General features: G+C 46.0%; 1 protein-coding gene across 1 annotated transcript in view; it reads left to right on the forward strand.

Moving 5' to 3' along the window:
- LOC106660037 overlaps window positions 1-17893 on the forward strand; it is a 49013-nt gene that overhangs the window by 15956 nt on the left and 15164 nt on the right. The window contains exons 3-13 of the mRNA XM_023460382.1: window positions 5324-5476; window positions 6066-6254; window positions 6868-6953; window positions 7494-7690; window positions 8974-9091; window positions 10267-10554; window positions 12261-12418; window positions 12905-13032; window positions 13795-14084; window positions 14165-14452; window positions 14504-14694. Of these exons, the coding sequence (XP_023316150.1) occupies window positions 5324-5476; window positions 6066-6254; window positions 6868-6953; window positions 7494-7690; window positions 8974-9091; window positions 10267-10554; window positions 12261-12418; window positions 12905-13032; window positions 13795-14084; window positions 14165-14452; window positions 14504-14694 (2086 nt within the window). The remainder of the gene's footprint in view (window positions 1-5323; window positions 5477-6065; window positions 6255-6867; window positions 6954-7493; window positions 7691-8973; window positions 9092-10266; window positions 10555-12260; window positions 12419-12904; window positions 13033-13794; window positions 14085-14164; window positions 14453-14503; window positions 14695-17893) is intronic.

Here is a 17893-nt window from a genome sequence, read left to right on the forward strand (position 1 = left end):
TCCAAGCGATGGCAGCAGTTCTCGCTTTTAGTATCACGTGCTGCACCCAACGTACGACCGCTTGCTATGCAGCTTACACGCGCGCTTACGCACCGTACATGCATATAAAAGGAGCCGCCACGAACATCGCATTTCAATTTGCGGTTGTGTGTGTATACGTGTAAGCTCGTGTATGTATATGGTAGGACCTTCTGATCGATCCTCGACGCGTGTATATAAACGGCGTTCGAGATGGGAATTCTCTCGATGAAAGTATCGTGGTATGCGTTGTGCGTGCGTATGTGAATTCGTGGGTGGATTTACCATTTTGTATACGCGTTGCGCAAGCGATGTATGTACTCGCGCACGCGTCTCATTGAACTTGATTAAAAATGATGACTCTTTCGGAAAAAGCTCGGGCTCGAGAGGGGTGAGAGAGAAAGAGAGTAATTTATCGCTCGCTCAAGCCCAATGAAGTGCTTTATTACTGTTTCGCGATGTTCGTGCCCGATGTACAAAACCAATTGAACTTGTTTATGAGCTAGTCGAATATTTGCACTCGGTCCTGCAAGCCCATACACTTTTATGTAAAGTTTGCATGGGTGGTCGAACGAAAGCACAAATTCGGTGAATCGAAATGAAGATCTTGTCGCAGCCATGCGGGAAGAGACAGACACGATCGGGCTTATTTTCATAGCTCTCGATGCGAAAAATATTGCGGAAGGCTTTGAGAGCTTTCTGTCTGTCTATCTCTCTCTCTCTCTTTCCGTCTCCCTTGCTCTCTCTCGCTTTCTATCAGCGAACACCGAGTGTTGGTTTTCGATATTATGATTCAATAAGGTTATCCATCGTATATTTTCACGGCACGGCGCGGGAAGTTTATTTTCACCCCAAGAGATTACCTTATACATCAATATACGCTTATACGCGACGAAAGGGCTTGACAAATAATATATATTTTTCTCTATTTCGACTGCTGGTGTGCGTGAGTGTGTGTTATATACCCGCTGGATTTTAAAAATATGCCCATACACGAAATACGGCACTTCTTCTTCTTCTTCTTCTTACTTGGTACGCGCGCTCGCGGATGTAAACGAAGATTCGGGAGCCACGCTGGGTATCCGGAAAAACTTACTATCAATCATGATCGCTGCGCAACCGAGGCGTGCAACTCGCAAAAATTCCCCGAAGAAAATCCGCTTTCCCTATCGCATCGATTTACACGCGTCATATGTATGTACCTACTTTCGGCCCCGTCGCCACCGCCCTGGGTTATATACACGTGCATATCTATAATTTCGCGAATACATTGAAGTTTTCGCCACCGGTTGATTTATGTAGATGCTGCAGCGGCAGCATCTCCCTCGGCAAAACTCTCTTCGCGCAGTCTTCTGCTGCTCGGGCTTTCGTGTATTACACGGTATGTAGTGCGGAGAATATGACTGAAGGTAAAATGAAAATATCTACCGATGCATCAATTTTAACGGTGTAACTCCATTGATCCGTAGTGCGCCCAGTGCGCCTCTTTCAATTTCCATGTAAATCTGCATCGAGTCCAAAAGAACGAGAGAGAGGAAGAAAGAAAGAGAGAGAGAGAAACCTGTCCGCGGAATTCTTCCTACCTCCTGACGTTGGCTTTCGTATCCTCGTTCTCTTATTTGCGTCCATTTATTTTTATCGTTCCAACGATTGCTCGTAAATTCCTTCGCATGCCTCAAGTTCACTTTGTCCGCGCGCACGCTTGCGACTTCGCTCCGACACAATAAGAGAAAGAGAGGTAGATATAAGAGAAAAAAATAGAAGATAGAACGAGAGAACGAAAAATCAGAAAAATACATTGAAAGATAGAGACAGAGCAAGCGCATTTTCTTTCTCTTCTCTCTTTTTGCACTCAGCGCTTTTCTCAATATGCTTCCGAGTGTGCGCTGCCACCACCGCTGCCGCACACTGCAGAAATGTAAAATATGATTTTATTTATGACCAAGCTCGGCAGTTAATTGAATACGATCGTATATACTCCATTATTTCTCGGGCATAAAAAAAAATATAATACTACTTTTTTCTCCCCCTTACTCTATATTCACGCTATAGCCGTGTGCGTAAGAAGGAAAAACATATTAAAAAAATGCACCCATAGCAGCAGCGGTGAGTTTCTTTTGTTAGGTAAAATATGTATAAATATGAAATGCAGAGCTCGATCCGCACGCGGTGATGCACCTCAATTATAAACACACTACGAGCGGAGATACGCGAGTTCATGTACATGCGAGCTCGTACGGTTATATTACATATGAGAGAGAGAGAGAGAAAGAACTTGCGCGTTGCCCTGCGAACAAGCTCGTCGAAACGTCGACTCTGCTCCTGCTGCTGCTGCTGCTGTTGCTGCTTTGGCGAGACATAGGGAGAGAGATAGCTGGCAACTTGAACTATGGTAACTTTTAACGGAAATTATGTATCTTTGAAAGTATACACGAGTGCGCGGGGTGCGCGCGCGTTCGAGAGTGCAATTATGTAAATGGCCATTAAGCGTGTATGGACTTGTGCAGCCACCGAAGGTTTCTTTCGAGCGGAGGGCATCACATTTCGCACACCTATATACAGCTGCGTGCATGTTGTAGTATACCCGCGTTTTGCTGGCTGCGGCTAGCTCGACTCCATGCCATGGCTGCTGGCATCGTCCGACGTGGAACGGAAAATTTATTCTCGCCATTAGCATAACGAATTCGGCATTCGACGAAAAATATATAAGAGAGCCGTAGCGGCTGCCACTGCTGCGTCCACTCTTGCACCTGCTATAAGCATATTCGTCGAGCTCTAGGTGCACATATTCTTTTTCTTTTCTTGCTTCGGTGCAGCTCGGAGCTCCCATTTGCTGTTCCATCGTGTTTACACACGACGCTACGTCGACGCATCGAAAACAAAAGAATAAAAACAGACTTCATTCACATTTTAAGGGGAGAGAGAGAGTGAGAGAGAGAGAGAGAGTCTGGCGAACGTCGCGGGTGCGCTCGCGAATATAACTCGGGCAAGGAAGGCGAACATTTTCATTCATTTTTCCATTATAGCCGAATAAATCAGAAAGTTTCTACTAGAAAAGAGAGAAACTTTTTTCGCGCCAGCTTAAATGTAAATCAAATAATAATGAGAGTAAAAAGAGAAAGAGATAGAGAGAGAGCTGCAGTACTTGCGAGGAGAGAGAGCAAAATGTCCGATGCAAAAAATTCAAAGTTCATAGACAGTGGAGGGTACGACGACGACGACGCATCGATTCTACTATGCGGCAGTTGTAGTGGTGGCGGCGGCGGCTGCTGCTGCTGCACGCTGTTGTATTTGGACTTTTTTTTGCTCCTCTCTTCCTTTTTTTCCTCTTTTACCCGAAGCAAACGACGCTGCATAAAAGATTCGAGAGCGAGAGAGAAGCAACGTATTCCGATCCGGATGCTGAAGGGACGCCGAACGCGCGAGCTTGCATATCGTACAGCTGCAAGATAGGCCATCCTAACGCTAGTTGGCTACATTTTTTTGTGAGAGAGAGAGTAGAGGCAAAACGGAGGCGACGGCGCGTGAGCTGCGAGGTCAAAAAGGGTTAACAGAAAAAAAGAAAAAAAATCGACGCTGAAAACTGGGTTGTGTTCGGCTCTTTCTCGCGCTACATGCGCTACAACTATGCCCCGGCTCTCTTTCCCTCGTCTGATCGTCCAAATTGCCCTCCACTGCTGACGTACAACAGTTTGAGTCATGCGCAGGCCAGTTGTCGTTTCTTTTTTTATGACTATTCTCGCTCCCTCTCTTGCTCTCTTTCTCTTCGCTACACTCGCAGTTGCCAGACAAATTGTACCTCTACCTGCCTGGGCTACACGTACCGACTGACCGACCTCTCGTTCTTTTGTGCGCGGCCATTTAACATATTAACATGTATGGAACAAGCTCTCCCTTTAAATGCCCTTAATTTTCATTTTATTTTACTGACTAAGCAGGATTTCAAGCTTGCTCGCGTAATAAGAGAGCGAAAAGCATAAATTTTTCTCTGATTATCTTTTTTTGGCATGCATTAAACCTAGCTTTTACACGGATCTGCACACGTGCACATGCGAACACACGTAGCGGTCGAAAAAAGGGAACATTTAATGAGGATATTTTTAATTTTTTTGCCGTACAACGGCTGAATAAAATTTATATTATATGAAATTATTCGTTTTTTTTGGCTCTCCCCCTATCTTCGTCGAGAATATTCTAATTCAACATTTGAAGAGGCGTAAAACACACAATTAAAACTTCACGGAGCGAAAAAATATAAAATGTACATATGTATCCGTTTCGTACGAGATTTTCATTCCCACGAAATAAAATAATCATCGCCATGCGATTGAATTTCTAGGTTTTTATCCTCTCGAGTACTTTCTTGTGAAAATATAATAAACTACCCCCCAAATGATGTTTGTCTCATTCGGTAAAATTGTTATCAACGTGACGATATTTTTTATCAAGCTTGAAAGCACAGAGCAATGTTTATTATATTGCGTATGAAATTTATCTCCAATTAGTCTAGCCAACGACATAATAGAAGCGCCGATTCTAGCGTAGTTCGCCAAGCAAGAGATGTAGTATTTTTGTTTTTGCTAAAAAAAAGAAGAGGAAAATGTAAGTGGCACCGGTTCAATAAATAAAAATCGTACAAAAGAGCTCCGCAGAACAATAGGTGCGAAATAATAACAGATATAATAATAATAATAAATTCTTTCTGACACGGAAGGACGGAACAGCTATTCACATCTATATAATCCACGAAGCAGAGTGTCGGCCAGGCACACACATATACACGCACACTTGCACACCTGTAGGGTGAGCTTGCGAGCGAGCTTAATAACTGACCTTCTTCCGAGGCACACAATGGCTCGCGCGAGCGAGCGTCCGCATTTCTGTATACTATATTCTTCGTTCCTTTTTTTTGCCGAGGCACACTCTTGCGTGCACGCCCTTTTTTACATTCATTCATTCGAGACATGTGCCCAAGAGCTCACCACCACCAGCACCGCCACTAGTACCAACAGAGCAGCACATGGGCGCTTTGCACAATTGTGTCGCACGTATACATACGTATGATACAATATCACTTTTCTTTGCAAGCTCAGGCAACAACAATATCGTCGGACATCTTGTAATTATATATCCTGGCTTATACCACTCGCGCTCGAGGCCGCAAAAATTCCGGCGAGTCGCATTTTCAGGCTCATAATATAGTAATATAACCGCAATGCAACGAAAAAATACATCGTAATAATAATAATGATAAAACAAATGTTCACTTTTGCTTGTCTCTCACGACGCCCTTTTGTGTTTTCAGGCCAGAAAAACAATTTGGAAAGGTACCCGGTGATGGTGTTCGTGCACGGCGAGAGCTACGAGTGGAACAGCGGAAATCCATACGACGGCACGGTGCTGGCGGCTTACGGCAACGTTATTTTCGTTACCGTCAACTTCCGATTGGGGATTTTGGGTAAAGGTTTTGCAACTAAATATACAGTATATAATGCCACTACGATGCAGCAGTTCATCCCATTAAATGCATTAATTGTATATGCATAGTATATATAGTATATATCAGGCAAGCGTGTATGCATAAAAGCTCTAATGAAAATCCAGTCAACGAGCTTGCGCGACCTACCTCGCTGGCGCGCGCGCGATCCGACTTTTTAATTGGTAATCTGGGTATATGCGTGTACGTGCGCGCGAGTTCAGCTGAGAGCTTTTGGATGTTCGGCAGGCAGGAGCTTCATTGAATCGACAGTAGTCGAGGATGCGATGTATAGTTTTTACGTTCGTGTATATAATATTTCGATCTCGTCAGCCATACCGCCTGCCTGTCGCTCTCGTTGTTCCTTTGTGTCTGCCGATTTCAAGAGCTGAAAAAACTGCTCGCCTGAAAAGAAGTTTATTTCTAAAGTAAACCTCGTCAAAATTGCAATAAGCAATTGCCGCTTATAATGTACGTACACGCTGTAGAGCTTAAAAATTTTCGAGAGGGTAAAAATTAATCTTGTGTTGTTTAAAGTGATGTACATTCATTTCTGCACGCATCCATACAGGTTTCTTGCGACCCGGAACCAAAGACGAAACGGCCAGCAACTTCGGTCTGCTCGACCAAATAGCCGCGCTCGCCTGGCTCAAGGACAACATCGGCCAATTCGGCGGAGATCCGGCGAGCATTACGCTGCTCGGCCACGGCACCGGTGCAGTCTTCGTCAATTTGCTGCTGCTCAGCCCCATCAACGCCGGTCTGTATTAAACAATTCACTTTGTGAAAATACATCAAAACGTCGTGACGAATCGACCGCTACATTATGACAGTATTATACACTTATTTATTACGTACTTGTGGCAGCGTGCACACAGCAGCGCACGTATGTTTTGCGAGTAACCCCCTCCGCAGACGAGCCAGAGTCGATCGTCGAGAATTCAAAGTTTCCTCGATTCCGCGAATAGTTTGTGCTTTGATTTATACGCAGAGGATGCCTAGCAGGCACCGACGCCGCGTATACATATATATACCAACGTAGATTTCACTCGGAGCTTTCTGGATTATGCACACGAACGCGCTTGATTTCATGTTGTTATTGTTCGAGTTTTACTCTAGCGTTGCTCCCTCTCCACATCGCGTGGTGTTACTGCTGCTGCTGCTGCTGCTGCTGCTGTTGTTGTTAGTGCGCGGCTAAGTGGCACGCGCGCGACGCCCTGCCGCTCGCACACCGCATTGTATCCTTGCAAAAGCTGCAGGCGTGAATTTTCATCGGTGCGAGCGTAACAAGCTCGACGACGCTCGAGGTTCTATCCGCTCAGGATGTAGGAAAAAGAAAAATGACGCTGATATTACCGTTTCTCGCTTTGCAGGTCTCTTCAAACGAGCCGTCTTGATGTCTGGATCGGCTCTTAATCCAGATGCCATTGGCAAAGCCCCGCTGCAAATCACAAAACAGGTGTGCTCAGCGTATATACGTTAGCTACGCTTCTGCTGTTGCTGCTGATTCCGACCACTAACGCTTCCACCTTCTACATAGCACTACATATAGCCTGTGTACCTCAATCTTCTCCTTATCTCTGTACACGTGCATGTTCCTCTCACTCTGTCGGCTGCCCTCCTCTCCCGCATCTTCTCTATATACGTATATATTCGTAGTCATGAATACCGATAGAGCTTGATACGAGCTGATGCTGCGCTGCTGCTCTGTCGGCTCTGATCGATCGTGTACTGCGCGCACGAGCGTTCCCATTCGAATTTCAATCCCATCTCGAGTTAATGAAGCGTTTTATACATTGTGTTCGTCGTGAGCGCGCACTGCCTCTCTCTCTCTCTCTCTCTCTGCGCTGCACGTGTGTCCCAACCTGACTGCACTTAAGCTTTATGTAATGCGCAGCTTCGATCCCAATTCTATCCTGAAAAAATTCGACACGCTTCGCTTGTACATTGAAAAAAGCTAATGTAACAAACTAATACAAACTTATACTTTTTTCAAAAGGTCGCTTACGCGCTCAACTGTCCGCAAGTCAGCGACGAGGAGCTGTCGGCCTGCCTGAAGAATCGCTCGGTGCAGGATTTGCTCAACGTCAAGATTCACAAGCCCAAGTTCGTGCCCGCGTTCGCGCCACTGGTCGACTCGGCCGTCATACCGGACAAACCAGGCAATTTAATGAAGAATGCCGAGCGTCTCTCCAGGTACGTACAGAGCAGCAGTGCACAGCTAGTACACAGATATATACACGCAGCCTATAGCTCATTGCATTATAGCCTGCAGCATGAACCCGCCTTGGAATATCACGCGCGGGTGTGTATACGCCATGGCTTGCGGCGCAGCTTTCGCCATGATTATGCTAATTAAACCCAGGAGTTATATCAGCCCATAGCATTATAGCATGGTAGAGTGTGTGCAACGGCAGTAGGTAGTGTAGCGCGCGAGTCGTTCGGGGCGCGCGTGCTATACTGCTACTACTACTATGCAGCCCTCTCCGTGCACCCAAAGTGGAAACGATTAAAATGGCAAATATCCTCGTGGCGTTATAATTAGCTTACTTCTCTCTCTCCCTCTTTACCCCCTTCTCCGTACCTTCGTGTGTATGGATGAGCTGCAGCTGCCATAAATCTGCTCTATGACTTTTCGGAATGGGGGGGAGAGAGGAAGAATTTATTGCTCGGAAAGATTAATGATATTGAAGGGCCACCGCCACCGGGCATCACGCGCGGGTATACAAGCCAAAAAGATGTCCAGTCGTAATTTTTATAGTACCCTTCCCTCCCGTCCCTGCCCGATGGCGGGAGCGAAGGCTCGATTCCATGCCGGTGCACGCGCGTATACGTATAACGTATAGCTACTGCAGTAAGATTGATACTTGCCGATTAATTCTTCTAAAAAAATTTCTATTTGGCTGTCTTATCGCGAGATGGCTTGCCCATACCGCGTGTGGGTGCTTTTTTTACCTCTCTCTTTTCCTCTTTCTCTTCTCTTTTTTGCGGCAACTTTAATCGTAAACCGTTCTGGATGCAGGCAAAGCCATCAAGGCACAATCGGCGAAATGAGACCGCATTTAGCTACTACTACACCGCTATAACGCTGACTCGAGACTATTTGCATTATCAAGTTCTTTTTCCCACCCGAGTGCTGGGTAAAAGAAGAGCAAAAAAAAGAACCAGAGAGCGTGGATCGTCGTCGAGGACTAGAACCACTTCGCTTTTCTATCCGGTCCGCTTGAGGAAAGTAAGGAAAAAAATTCGGAGTGTATATCGCATTGAAATCCGCGCGCGCTCGCGATCTCGGGCAAAAAAGCTCGAGCTCTATATACATATATTGGCCACTGAAAACGCTTATATACTTGTTGACGAAAAATTTTCTGTTTACACAATGTGCGAACTGCGCAGATGCACATATTAATATATATCTACTAGAAATATAGCACACAACGTATATATGCGTGCATAATATGTTGTATGTATCTCTTTTGTAGATTCGACCTGATGTACGGCGTGACGGAGCTGGAAAAATTCAATTTGCTGCCTGGGCTCGCGCTGCTCGAAGGATTATCCAGCGCCAGGCGGGACGAATTCATTCGCGAAAGCGTCAAAGTGAGTATACGTATCGTCGCAGTACATGGGAAGCGGCGGTGCAATTCATAGCAACAGCGTATGAAAGCACGCAAGCGAGAAAGAGATGGAGATAGAGAGAAGCTGTTTCCGCCGGCGAGGAGGAGAGGAGGGTGAGGTGGCGCGCGCGGTGAATCATGTTTTACTCTCAAAGCTGCGATGCTTATCGATGCGATTGGCGCGCGCCTGAACTGATACGTCGAGCTTTCTAATACTCGGAGATCGCGCACAGCAACTGCACACACGAGATGCATATACGTACATATGTATGGAATGATACAGGCTAGGAAGAGGTCGATGTGCGAAGCTAGGGGTGAAGCTAGAGCGAAGCTCGAGCGCGCGGAGAGCTGCGAATGTAGAATCTGCAGCAGCAGCCGCCGCCGCCGCATATGACCCGCTTGAGAAAGTTTGCCAACTACTTGGAGGACATATTTCAATACGTGTGCGCTGCAGCTCGCGACTTACTTTTTCGAGCTCTCTCGCACGCTCGGATTTCTCTCACTCCCTCTTCTCCGAGGGATCTCCGGAGGGAAAGTAATCTTAGATCCGTTCGAAGGTCCAATAAAATTATCTTATCAAAGAACATTCGAGGGAAAACTTTTATTCTTCTTTTTTTTCGAGAGGGAAGGGGAAGGGAGTCAAAGGGGGTTAAAATTCGCGTCCCATCGCCGTACACCAGCAGCTAAGCGATAGTATCGATAAACGAAAGCTTGGGAGAAAGGAATAGAAGAGGCGAAGAAGATTCCCGGAGTTAAAAGTACAATTACATATTCTGATATAATACGACAAGAGTCGCGTACGAAATTCGTAGTACCTTCGCCCTCGCTCGCGCGTCTAGAAATGAAACAATGTTAATTAGCGCGCGCGCTCACGAATGGTAAGGGAGCGTGGGGCAAGGGCGTTTCATGCATGCTGCTGCTGCAGTACTGCGTGCGATGTACGTGCGGACGACGACAACACGTCGAGGAGTTTAGGAGTATAGTATAGTATGGCGCGCGTGAGCTGGAGCTTCTGCTCTGGCTTCCTCGGAAGTTGCCTCCGTGCGTGTTCGAGCGTTTATGTAATATTTTGTATACCTATATGGTGCTGCTGCTACTGGAGCGCAGCGCAGCGCACACATGTTACAATTTCACCAGTGATTTGTCGTTGCGTCGCAGGCGAGCCACGAACTCGAGCCCGAGCTGATTCTGCGCAAAGTTCTCGAGCACTACGGCAGGGACGAAGACGAGAGGAGCGGCAGAGGCAGCGGTGGCGTCGGCAGCAGCAGCAGCGGCGACACGCGCCAGCGTAATCGAGACTTAGCGCTCCAAGTGGTCTCGGACAGCGGAATCGTGGCGCCTCTCGTAGCTACGGCTAATATGCACTCCAGAGCCAATCCCAAAAGCTACATGTACGTGTTTTCGCATCCCAAATCCATTAGGGACAAACTTTCTCTCGATATCAACGTAAGTATCGCCCGGCCAAAGTCGGGTCCAGCTGTCCCCCCTCCCCCCTTATTATCATTTATATATATACGCGCGGCTGCAGGCTGCCATATATACATGTACGTAGATATAATGTACGACTGCCCGAGAGCCACGCTCGGTGTACGTTTCTAATCCCGGACCGCTATATACTCGCCCGAGCTAATCTCATTTGTTTTCCAGGCGCGACAGTCGTACGTTTCATGGCTCGCGTCCGTGCGCGAGCAAACATACAAACATACACCGCTCGTAATAACGCTACTATTATATGTGTCGCGGTGAAAAGGGTGTGCGAAAAATGCGTGCTATAATTGTTAAAAGCCGGGCGCGACGTACGTTTTGGCGTCATCTCATAAAACTCGCGAGTAGCCGGTGGTTTTATTTTCATTGTATTTTGTTTTCATTTCACTTTATTTCTTTGGCGTCTCTCGTTACGTCGATGATTTTAAGACTGAAATATAACGATTTTTTTATCGCGATTCACTTTAGTTTTTTCGTTGCGCTCGCTGCGACAAGCGGTCGTGTTGATGTATTAACGTTTTTATCTGAAAATATTTTTGCATTCATTTTTTATGCTTGACGTGCTGAGCATTTACAAAAAGGTGATGTCTTGCTTAACGTAAAAGATACATAAAAGTGCTGTATGTTAAAGAATATGAAGCTCGAGCCTTGCGTACCTGAAGAATTTCTCGCACAAACTAGACGTATTTGTTCGCTAATTTTTTGTGCTTAACGCGAGCTGTGCTGCGTGCATGCGCGAGTTTTGATCCGACGAATAAAACTTAATATGGATTCAAATTATAAAACAAACAGCGCATCCGGCCATATACTTCGTTTGTCCTAAGCTTCTTAACTTTTTTTTCGCCATTACTATGAAAATCGTTTTATAAAAAATCCATCAGAACAAGAACGAAAAATAGATCTTTTACAAGTAATGCTTATAATATTGTGTGGGTGTATGTTATGCACACACAAACCTCTCACAAGGAAAGCTCCAAATTTTGTTGAATTGTTGTATTGCTTTTGACAATATGATGTTAAATTTAAGTTGAATAAAATTTGTAACTTTGAATCTATTTCTTACAATGCTTCTGGGATCTTTGCCTGCTTTACATTAGCAGACGTCTAATCTCTTCCAATAACAAGAAATGTTCGATTCTTGCCCGAGATGTTTATTTTTTTTAACCTGACTTTTACTTATACAATTATTCTGACATTACCACTTGCAGGTTTACAAATATCAACAAATTTACAAGTATCAACTCGCCATCTTGCGGCGAAAACTTCAATTATTACTGAATAGCATACTTTTTTTGCGTAATAAAGGAAAAAACTGAATAGCCATTATTGAACGTTATTGAAGTATTCAATCGTATTTAAAATTGAATTTAGGATTAAATATTTTTTATTCATTTCTAGATTAAAAATAATGTATATAATTACATTTTCCTGCATTTTTTGCGCTGTTTATGTAAAATAAAGGAACTTTATACATTATTTTTGAACAACAATTTTTTTTAAAGGTACTTTAAATAAAATTCACCATCAGTCGATTTAATTATAATGTTTTATTTTACATTATATCTGAATTCAATTAAAGTTTTTTTTCAATGAGATAACAGAGCGCCCCGAGACGAAAATTACACAAAAAGAAAAAATTTCTTGAAACTAGCGACACTCACTTTCAGGAGCAGATCCAGCGCACGGTTCATGGCGAGGAGCTGCCTTACGTATTGGGTATTCCATTGAGCGGCGAGGGCCATCACCTGAGCGCAGCTTACGACAGAGGCGAGGCGCTGCTGTCGAAGGCCATCATGGACTGGTGGTGCAATTTCGCTTATTCAGGGTGAGCTGCAATTTTTTTACCTTTAACTTTATTCACCTGCAAAATTACGGGGACTGGGCGCGGAAATGATTGATTTTTTTCAATGATAATTCAAAAAATATTCGCACAACCGAGTGCTCGTCTTATGTCGAAAGGATAGAGCTCTGTAAAGTAATTGTAAGTTAATCTAGCTGAGTCGCCATGACTAAATTGAAGAAACGAAAAAGCACTGTGAAACTCGAGAAAAAGAAAGAGAGAGAGGAAGCGCAAATGTCCTCGCACATTGTGCTTAAGAGCTGAACTTGACCATCGTAAATTAATAGCTTTTCCAGAGTGAATTAAGATATTGTACATGAGAGAAAACTTTTCTTATATTCTCTTTCTTATGTGTCTGCGCGCGGTCTTTTGTCCTTTTCCCCAATAATTTTTCTTTCTCTTAAGCTCGAGTAGAGCAGCAGTAGCAGCTCCTGCTTAGTAGTATATTCTTATTTCGTTGAATTTTCGCAGGAGCCCGAACAACGTCAGGCCACCACCGAGGAGACTGTCTTACCTGAGTGATGACTACGAGGCCACCTCGCCCTACCAAATAGACTGGCCGGAATACGACCCCGAAAACCAGACGTACTTTAATCTTAGTAAGTTGTTTGCTCTCTTGATACATGTCCCCGTGTGCGCTAGCGGCGTATATATATAAAGGTCAAAAAAGAATCTTCTCTCGGTCCTCTTTTGCCGTATTATATAACTACCTACCTAGCGTATATAGCGGGCGCAATATAGCATGCAAGCCCGCGAGCCGAGGCACGTCGTCATGAGCGAGTTACAAGCTTTTGCTCTCTTCGTTTTTTTTTAGTCGGTTTGTATATATACGTGTATATAAAGCGACGGAACATTAGTTGGATTGCCAATTGATTATTGGAAATCGTCGCGCGCGAGGCTGTCTTCGAGGTACAACATTATCGGTCGTTCGTTCGTCGTCGTCGGCGTTCAAAGCCTGCTCTGGGCTAGATAGATAGCTATACATGCCCAGCTGCGATGCAATTTGATAATTGCTCGGCGTGCGCGCGCGTATAATTTTACGTAGTTGCATCGCGGCTGCTGCTGCTCCGGCGCAGCCATATATATCGCACGCTACTCGCTTTTCTCGATGACAGTTATAACGATTAATTACCTCTCTCGCGACGCGGCTCAGGCCCCCGCTTGCGGCATCATCGATTTTCGACCCATCATTCTCTCTTCGTGGTGTATATAGTGGTCTGCTCTAGCCGTACGAGCTGAATGTAAAAATTTAATCTAACGCATCCGCACGCTTATACGCCTAATCTTTTATCCGGAGCTGTAAAAAGAAATAATAGCTGAGAATTTTTTTTTTCTCTACTTCTCTTATACTAATGTTACAGCCACACCGCCGCATGTAGGGCACGGCTATCGCGCCGCGGAAATGGAATTTTGGAACGAGGAGATACCGCAGCTGCTACGCCGACCCAAAGTTATCGAGCTGTCGACGGAACAGCAGAAGGCGGCCCAGGCGAGGCGTCCGCGTCCGGGTCTGCTGGACATTTTCGACCGGGAGTACGGCAATCGAAGCGAACCGGCCAATGTGCTAAATCCTGGTGGGAATTCCAATGGCGACGACGACAACGAGCTCTTTACAGCCTCTAATCTTGGCGATGGCGACGGCGAAACACGCGTAAGGATGCAAGCCAGAAAACGTCTCTTTGTTATCGCGTTGATTGTATGTGTCGTTGGTACAATGTACGATTCCCACAGCAAAAGGTCAACTACGGAGCCGAATTCGGTGGCAAAGGTGTCGGCGACGGTGGTGTCAGTGGTGGAAACGGCACAGGGGAAGATAGGCCTCGAAGCACCTCGGCGATGTCGTTACTCATCGGATTCGGCGTCGTGTTCCTCCTGATCAATGCCACGGCTCTGTTCTATCTGTATCGCAAGTGCCACGGTCTGCGCAATAAAGCCGGGGGCGGCGTCGGCGGCGGCAATCATCACACATTGCTACGTTCGCCCCACGTTATTGGCGTGGCTCACGCGCAGCATCATCATGTCGTATTGCCGAAGGGCAGCGGCAGCCGGCCGAGACTAGCCAACAAACAGGAGGAGGAGCGCCAGCAGCAGCTCGGCTATTGCAACAGCGCCAGCAAGCCCGACCTGCGCGAAATCATCAAGAACGACAAGGCCTACGATAACAATTCCAACTTCGGCCGGAGATCGAGGGATAACTCGTCGTCGACCATCGACACCAAGGTCAAAGTGAGAGAGTGGATTCAGCAGGAGATCGTTCACAGGTAATGTCGAGTACACGTCGAGCTTTCGTTCTCTCTGAAAGAAAAATAAAAGATTAACCGATCACGCAATTACGCGTTTACGCGAAAAGCTCGTACATAAAGCACGAGATATATAAATTATTCACAAAGCCCGCTGCGCCATCGGTCCTGCAGCGCAAAAACCCAACCGGGGTAATTGTAATGAGAGATAGGTATACGTAGCGCCGCGCGTAGTACAGCTGTAGTGAGCACCGCGATGAGCGCGCGCCTCGGTATTTCAAAACCCCAGGTTACACACAGAGCCCGCCGCCGCCGCGGCGCTAGCGCAGGTATAATTTGGTTTAGTCCCAAGTTTTCGCGTGGGATACCCCTAAGCTCATTTGCCTGGCAAAGCAGAGAAACTTGCGCTTGCAGCAGCAGCTAGCTAGAGAGCTCGCTCGTTCGCTCGCTCGGCTCTCGGGCTCTCTCTCTCTCCCTGGGCTCCTATTACTGCCATTAATTATACAACTCGATATCGCGCGCCCCGCTCGCGCATGTTGTTTCCGTACTAGAGACTGTCGTTACTCATATTTCTCTTTCTCTCTTGCTCTGCGCAGAAGCTGCTCCGAGCTGCTACTTGCACAGCATACTGTGCAGCAGCACCAGTATCCCAGGGTTAAGACTGAAAGTTCCGCGCTGGGAGAGAGAGAGAGAGAGAGAGGGAGCTGCTATTACGTCCCATCATGGACGATTGTTTGTCTTGGAATTGCGTTTCAAAAGTTGACTTTTCCCGGCAGTCAAGAAAGATAAGCTTTGAACGGTAGTATAGCACAACAACGGCAGCAAAAAATACAGAAAAATAACTCGTGAAAGACGCTGTGCTGTGCTCGCTCGCTCGCTCACTTTAATGCTCGCAAAGAAACGCGCGTGCTACGGTAAATAATGTATATTGTATCCGAAAAATCACTCGGAAGTAATGAGTATCTCGAAGTGTAATTTCCTTTTGAGCGAAATTTCTCTCTTTTCCTCTCTTTCCCTCCCTTCTCTCTCTTGAGTGCATGTATGCACGATGGTGAGCGTACCTAGCTTAAAGAGCCTAGACAAGGGGGAAAAGTGAACGAGCGAGAAAGAGGAGGAGGCGTCGGCATACGGCGGCGTTAGGGAGGATTGCAGAGCATCGTGCGAAAGAAAAATCCATTAGGTCGCGAGCGCAAAACGCAGCTTGAAATTCTTCTCTGGCAACAACTTCCTGCCTCGCGCGCGTTTACGCGAAAAAACACAATGGCCATTTGAATTTTAACAAAAAGTACTTATTGCACCTCAGCCTCATTTTCCAGCGAACGGAATAGGTAGCAAGAAAAAAAATATAAATAAAAAGAAAAAAAAAAAGAAAAAAGAAAAACGGAACAAGACGAGCGCGGAGATAGTGTTGAGCGTACACGTGCATTGTGCGATGACTGTGCAGCTCCACACCAACAGTCGAGCACTTGCACAGGTGTGCGAGTGTTATAGAAAAATAAAAAAAAAAAAAAAACAAGAGAAGAGCACGACTGCAAAAAAAATCTATTAGCACAGGCAGAGTAGCTCGCGAGTGAAGCGCGCCCGCGCGCGTCTTCTCAAGAAATGACGAGACTTTTCTCCAGAGAGCTGAGCGAAACACAGAGAGAGAGAAAGCTCGAGCTGCTGCTACTGTAGAAAAGAGACAGAGAGTAAGAGAGCGTGTGTATGTGTCTTTTCCGGCATTGCCTAATTGGACAGGGGGTGCATATAGGCAAGGCATGCGCGCGCGAGTACGAGGGCTAAGAAGACGAAGAAGAAGAAGAAGAAGTAGAAAGAGAAGTCGAAGGAAAGTCAGTCCAATTACGGGCGCTCCTCCAAAAAGAGAGAAAGTCTAAGAGAGTGGGAGACTCGCTCTCTCTCCATGCGCTTCGACTATATGCATCCCCGACTCCCACAATGTGTAACGTACTACAGAAAGCTCAAGCATGTATGTGTCACGCTGTAATGTATATCCTATGTATATCTACGCTACAACAGCAGCGTATATAGCCCTCTTGTATCGCGCGCGCGCGGGCATATCGTATAGTTGTCAACGAGCAGAGGATCACGAATGCGCTCACTCGACCTTTGAAGCTTTGTGAAGATCTTCAGCGCAGTGTTATCCTCCGCACAGAGCATGTTGTATACGACATTGTGTGCGCGCGCGTGGATAACGATTTTTATTCGTTCTCTACCCCTCTTTTTTTTATGTAAAAGTTATTTTTTTGTTATTCGAAAAAGCATTTAGTCCGCCCGGCTTTTCTGCCTTCCATTATATTGTGTACCGAGGAACGTTGAATGAGCTCGAGGGTGTACGTGTTTATTATACGTATAGACAGTATCTTTTTTTATCGCGTATGCATAAAATGGCAGTCGAGTCTTTGTAGCCGCAGTGAGAACGCCGCTCGCGATAATGATGATAATTTACGTGTGCCGCGCGCGCGCGCCCCGAGAGAAAGTGCTCGCGCGCGCATTATGAATGGCTCGAATGTCTCTGTCGTGTGTGTGTATAAACGCCACCAGAGCCTCTCTCATTCTCTTTCGCTCTATCTATGCATGTTTGTGTGTATATGTATAAGTAGCATGCAGATATAAAACCAGTGCAGCTATTTAAAAAAAAAGGAGTGTGTTGCACAGACACTGGCTGGTATAATGTGCATAAAGACCTCGCTATTACACTTGTTATACTTTTTGTTACGGCTCAATGCCACTTTTTCAGAGCAAATAGGCTGGAAGAGATTGACTGAAATTGGCCACTGCGGTAAATACCGAACGAACGAACGTACGAACGAAACGAGCTAGCGAGCGAACGAGCGTGCACATCACATCATACACACCGTATATATAGCTCAAACGAAATTCTCGAAAGCTCGGAGAGCCCGCGCGCGCGTTACTGCTTTTCTTCCACGTGAAAACTCGCGCGCGCGCGAGAGAGAGAGAGAGAGAGAGGGGCAGCAGAAAGAGCACGAGGCGGGAGTGCAGCGAGAGAATAAGCTCGCGCGCGCATGGCATCCAAAACTTCAATGGTATCTTTTTCAGAAAATGAAAGGTAAAAAGTATCATATTTCTGGGATGCAGCAGCTCGGCAGTAGCAGCAGCAAAGAAGAACTTGTCATTTTGACTGATTGCCGGGGCTCTCCAAGTTCTCGCGGGCAAATGGGATTCGTGTAACGCGCGCAACCCCCCCCCCCCCCCCCCCCCC

The sequence above is a fragment of the Trichogramma pretiosum genome, unplaced genomic scaffold (assembly GCF_000599845.2).
Source record: "Trichogramma pretiosum strain Unisexual culture from Peru unplaced genomic scaffold, Tpre_2.0 scaffold29, whole genome shotgun sequence".
NCBI classification, from domain to species: domain Eukaryota; kingdom Metazoa; phylum Arthropoda; class Insecta; order Hymenoptera; family Trichogrammatidae; genus Trichogramma; species Trichogramma pretiosum.